We start from the raw sequence: 6,182 nt of genomic DNA on the forward strand, positions 1-6,182 counted from the left end.
AAGCTACTGCTGCTTCTTTTCCACTGTGAAGATTGCTTTGTGTCTGATCAAAGCTGGTGGGATTGGTGTGTGATCCAATCGACACCTTGCGGTGTGAAGCCCGGGTGGTTCGTACTAGCTCTCTCTCAAGTTTTCTGTCCAAGCTGCAATTTTCATTCAAGTTTCTGCTGCTGCCGATTGTTCTCTGCTACTGCAAGTAAGTGTGACTGCATCCCCATCCCCATACTTCTTCTAAACCCTCCACAGCCCAACCCTAACATTCCCCCTTTTAGTTTTACTTTTTTCTTCACTCTAAGTTCTGTCCAGACCTATTACTCCACCAGAATTACACCAAATTCATACCACAGCATCACCAGCATAGCCCCTCCACTCGATCCACACCTCTGCCCCCTTTCAGTCATCTAAACCCTAGATTCCTTCATTCCCCATTAAACCCCAAAACCCTAAATTCCTGTCCAGATAATTCCAGCCATCAAAACCCATCCATACCTTGGTCGAGTGCTCCTCTCCTCCCTTGGAGAACTCGATCCCCTCCCAAATTCCCACTCTAAACCCTAGATCCCTTCACTTTACACTTTTCAAAAACCCGAAACCCGAAACCAGAAACCAGAAACCCTAACCTGCTGCCATTCTAGTTTACACCATAGTTATCAAGGTGTCGCCATGGCGTCCAGGCTCCTTGGTCGCCTTGGACACCTTGGGCGTCATGGCGGGCACTTTGCCGCCATGGCAGTGTCGCCTTGAATTTTGCCCCTCTAAAACGCCATGCTCGCTTCCCCGCCTTGATAACTATGGTTTACACACTTCCGCTCATCAAACCATCTCAGGACCTTGACTGATAGACTCCCCTACACCTGCCTAGCATAACCAACACCTCAAACCCTAACCCTAATTTTGACCTAAATCCTTATTCTGCTCCAATCGGACTGCCTGTTCATAGCAGATCCTGTAGTACTGGTTCCTAGTTGGTCTCCTACCAACCTAGGACTGCATTAAGAGACTTACTGGATTGTAGGAAAACAAAACTAGAAACTAGAACAGAGGAAGAAAGGAAGAAAGGAAGAAGGGATAAGACTGAAGCTTCACCACCGTTGGTCTGGACTGGTTTCACCACCAGTCAGCTCTTGGCTTCACCACCTAGAGAGGCTTCTGCTTCACCACAGGAGCTGGTTCAGACTTCAGATTCATCACTGAACAAAGAGCAGAAAACTAAATTACTGTCAAAATGTGGGAGGCTGAGTCCCCTTCTCCTTTATTTATAATTTCAACAGAGAACAAGAAAATAGAAACTCTCCCATGTTTGGGGAGGTTTCTTTACAACCAAGTTTTTAAAAAAATACAAACTGTCTAGAAACTTCTAGAAACATAAAAGGAAATCGAAACTACAGTAATATGAACTTCCTAGCTGATTTAGCTAAGAAAAATGAAGAAAAGTCTTCAGCCTCCTTAAGCCAACGAACCAGTGAACTAATGGTCCAGTTCTGTTCTGAACCAGCAACTGATTTGAACTTAGAATTGCCAGGGCTAGGCCTGGTTTTGAGTTTTCTTCTTCTTGATCTGATAATGTTTGAGCTCTGCATTAGGGGGAAGTTGGACCAATAGGTAAACAATTGAGAAAAGTCTTGTAAGATGTTTTGGGCATGTAAAGTGGAGGTCATTGAATGTTCTGGCTAGAAGGAGAGTTGCCTGAACTCAACTTAACAAGACCTTATCCAACTAAATGGGGTTGACTACACAATCCTGTTCTGCCATTCAACTCAACTGGCAAGAACAAAACATGAGTATCTGTGAGTTAAAACCAGATAATTCCCTAAATATAGTGGATATATACACACTAACAAAATGTGAATGCCATGCAGGTGATATTGTAATACATAAATTAATTAATTTTAATATTTATGATATTAAACTGACTAAAATAATCCATTATTTTTTCAACAATTTAAACTAGGAAAATGAGAAATCATGATACAGTCCTTTGATGCACTTGTTTTTTCAAACACCATAGTAATGTACCTTTTCCCCTAATTTGATTAGACATGTTGATATGCATTTTATTTTCATGTAAAATAGTAGTAGAAAAAACCTACATTTTTTCTACATATTAAATTATATAGAACATAGATTATTAAATTATTTCCTCCTGTTGATGTTTCCACGTTTAACTAAGGCCAACCACTCATAAGTGATAGCCAATCATAATATGACAAATAAGATAAAGTGAGCGATATATGATACTGGGACTTTCTAGTTGTGGGGGGAGGGGGGGGATAGCGAGACAAGTTTGGTGAAGGCAAAAAGGAATAACAAAGCTGTATGGCTGAAATCAGTTAAGTCACCTTGTAAAGAATGGTAGGATTTCGATGCTAAAGCCAGTTCCACTCTAAGCGACCCAATTAGTCAAACACATACCCTCTCCCCCCCCCCCCCCTCCAAAGAAGTAAAGATTAGGCATTACGTTGTTGTCGAATCAAAATCCTTGCAGTGTGTCAGGAAAATCTGAAAATATGATCAAAGAAAGATAGAGTAACCAATATGAATTTGTGTCTCTAAATCCTGACTAATTTAAGAGGTTTTCTAGTTATTATCTCTCACTTTATTATGCCTCTGACTTTGAGTTGGCTAGCTTTCATTCTAATCCACCTCATTGATAGTTAATTGTCATGTGGTGTTTTTTTTAATTTTTCTACTGCTAGATAAGAAGTTAAAGATATTCCATGGATGAGTCTGAATAAAAGAATCCCTTGTTCATCTAAATCTATCTTTTTTCTTTTTTTTTGTTTCAGTTTCTGATTTCTTGTTCACCTCTTTGTCAGACATGATGTATAGAAAAGGCCATCAGCCGAGTCATTTGTCAGTCCAATCGTTTATTTAAATTGAAAATGGACACAATTTTTTTATGCAAGAAAGAAGACTCTTATAAGAATCAGTTTATTCTTTGATGATATTGGACAACTTAAATAGCACATAACTTGTGGCAGATAAAGCGAAGCAAAGAAAAAATAATTCTCTCTTAGAGTCCAATTGTCGAGGGGATAGTAAAATCTCAAGTCGGTTGAGAATGTAGTTCTTTTAAAAGGGTGTAGGCCATAATGATAGGATTAATTTTCAAGCTTAAGCTTAAAAGGAAAAAGCAGGCTAGCACCAAACAAAGTTATCCTGCTTTCTGTAGGAGGGATTTTCAGCCTCTAAAACTTATGATGGATAGTGTGGGATAACATTTTCATAGTTTTTGGACTCAATGATTGTTCCCCTCCACCTATGATTTACGTGCAAGCTAAGATTGATATTTGCAAGGGGTCTATGTGGATTTTTAGATCAGAAGCTGTTAACAACTAAGGTAGGAGAGAGTTCTATCCTGTTCCTGCAATGGAGTGCAATCCCACAGAGAAACAGTACTATAGAGCAGACATCTATTCATTATCCAAGTAATATGCCTTTATCAATTCCATGTTCTAAACTGAGGAGATAAAATATCCATGTGGTAATTTGGACCATAGTTATCGGCGTCGCCATGGCGTCTAGGCTCCTTGGTCACCTTGGACGCCATGGCGGGCGCCTTGCCACCATGGCGGTGTCGCCTTGAATTTTGACCCTCTAAAACGCCATGGTCGCTTTCCCGCCTTGATGACTATGATTTGGACATTTGAGCTTGAGGGAAAAATAAAGTGAGTTGGACAGTTCGAGACAGGCAAAGATTTGTAGTTCTTCTAGAGTTGTAACCAGTGCTTCATAGTAATATGGGCTTAGATTCATAGTAAGCCACATGGTACCCACAATAATTGCCTTATATTGTTGTGTAACCCTGTTGCATTTCTACAAGATATACATGAGCTTAGATTTGTAGTTCTTCTAGAGTGGTATTCAGTGATGACTCAGATGAGGACCTTGGCTATACCCTGAGCCCCTGACAGCCTACTATACACAACACAAGTGATATGCATAGCTTCCCATGACCCCGTTTTGCTTAAGACACAACTAGTTCCGTATCGGAGGCTTAGAGCAATGATTCCCCCTCCCCCTTCCTCTTATGTTCATCTTCCCTGCATCTGTAAGACTAAGAACCTAGACATCTCGGTAGGAGATACTGATGGTGATGCAGCAGCAAATTAATCTCAACAGATTTGAAAAATCCTTTTCCCCCAACTAGTTTCGTTAGTGGCAGGAAGGAGAACCCTCAAGCGGAAGTCCACTCCTGGGAAGGTGATTATATTTTTTTAGAATATTCGTCACATGGCATACTTCCACAAGAACCTGGTTTCTAGATCTCTCCTGTCCAAGCATGGGTTTAAAGAGAGTTTTCATTTCTAAAATGGATTCTGACCAAGGATACTGTTATGATTCTTTGATTATTATTTTACTTTATGAGTATTGTGCATGTTATTCTGTATACAGCCTCTCTGCCAAAGCAGGGGTAAGGCTGCATACATTATGACCCTCCCCAGTCCCCGCAGTGGCGGGAGCCTTGTGCACTGGGTATGCCCTTTCAGTATTGTCCATGTTATGTTATAGTGAATGTAAGCAATTTACATTGCTAGGGTGGTGGCAAACTATTATTATTTGGATGGATACATTGAGTTGGGATAAGGCTTAGTTGCTGTTGCTGTTGTTGTTGTTGTTGTTGTTGTTATGTTTGTATACAGAAGACAGTCTGCCTTCTGTCTAAATTTTAAATTACTCCGTCCAGTTTTCTCTGTTCTGATTATTACTCTTCCACCCCCCACCCCCTATTTTTCGTTTCCTCCGAACTTGATAAGGATGTGTTTTGCTTCCAGGTTCTACAGAAGGCTTTGGAAGTGTGGGACCTGCAAGTCATCCCTCTTGACTGCCCTGTAGCTGAGCCTGCCCAAATTGACCCAGAGCTAGAAAATGCATTCATCTGTCACCTGCAGGATCATTGGTTTTGCATCAGGAAAGTAAATGGAGAGTGGTATAACTTTGACAGTCTCTATGTCGCTCCTCAGCACCTTTCAAAGTTCTATCTTTCAGCTTATCTCGACTCACTAAAAGGCTCTGGTTGGAGCATTTTCCTGGTGAGGGGAAACTTCCCTAAGGAGTGTCCCATCTCATTGTCTGAAGCTTCTAATGGTTTTGGGCAATGGCTTTCACCTGAAGATGCCCAGAGGATGACTAAATCTTGCAATGCGACGCAACCTGATCCTCCTCATAGAACCAACTTGCCCCAACAGAACTTGGATCCTGATCTGCCATTTAGGGAAGAGGAAGAAGCCCTATATGACATGGAAGATGAAGATTTGAAGGCTGCCATCGCTGCCAGTTTGATGGATTCAAATCTGACAAGTGCTGGGACAACCACTACTGAAGATGAAAGTCAATGCAACAGATGAGAATGCACTGAAGATGGAATTTTTTAACTCGGAGAGCCCATTAGTTGATCAATCGATGATGATTTCAACTCTAATCTGTGTCAATTCAGATAGAAGATAGAAGAGTGGCTTCTATCTTCAATAAAGTTTATATATGTGATGTGCGGGATGTATTAATTTAACATTAAATCCTTCGTGATATTTTGTCGAAGCTAATATTGTAAGACGGGGGAGGTGGGGTGCAATTCTTGAAAGAGGACTGACTACTAAGCTTTTGAATTGGGTGGACTACCTAGCTTCTGGACTTTAGAGTTGAGAAGAAAACCTGCAATTGAAGAGTTAAAGAGGTTTGGAACTTCAGTTCCTTTTTCTTGTTTCATTTAAAAAAGAATTATGTTTCATATGGTGATGGTTCTTGACTCTGTTCTCTCTCACAAGTCCCAACATTCACATTGATGTTCCAATAATCACAAATTTGTTCGTTGGTTAGTAATATGGTTTCCCATGAATTGCAATCGGTATACCTCGGTGTCTCCAGAGCATGGTTTGAGGTATCAGATCGGATCGGCCGATTTTGGCCGGATTGGATTGGTATCGTCCAAGATGGATCCCGACACCGATCCGATCTACCTGTACGGACAGGGGTAAAAATGTTAAAAAAAAATTGATTTTTTATAATAAAAAAAACAGGGGCAAGAGTGTCATATTTGCCCAAGTTTGGCCTATCCCGATCTTAATAAGTTCGCGTATAGTACATGTATTATATGAGTATCCAAACGTTTAATTCAAAAAAACTTATTTTACCGTATATTTTCGTATATATGGTGAAATAATCGTTTTTTAAGTACACTCGTA

The 6,182-nt window shown here is 40.4% G+C and overlaps 1 protein-coding gene across 1 annotated transcript in view; it reads left to right on the plus strand.

Moving 5' to 3' along the window:
* Positions 1-5,419, plus strand: part of LOC122652617 (ataxin-3 homolog) — a 29,800-nt gene extending 24,381 nt beyond the window's left edge. The window contains exon 2 of the mRNA XM_043846402.1: positions 4,776-5,419. Within this exon, the coding sequence (XP_043702337.1) occupies positions 4,776-5,348 (573 nt within the window). The 3' untranslated portion in view covers positions 5,349-5,419. The remainder of the gene's footprint in view (positions 1-4,775) is intronic.
* Positions 5,420-6,182: the final 763 nt, after the last annotated feature.

Source organism: Telopea speciosissima, chromosome 2, assembly GCF_018873765.1.
Source record: "Telopea speciosissima isolate NSW1024214 ecotype Mountain lineage chromosome 2, Tspe_v1, whole genome shotgun sequence".
NCBI classification, from domain to species: Eukaryota; Viridiplantae; Streptophyta; class Magnoliopsida; order Proteales; family Proteaceae; genus Telopea; species Telopea speciosissima.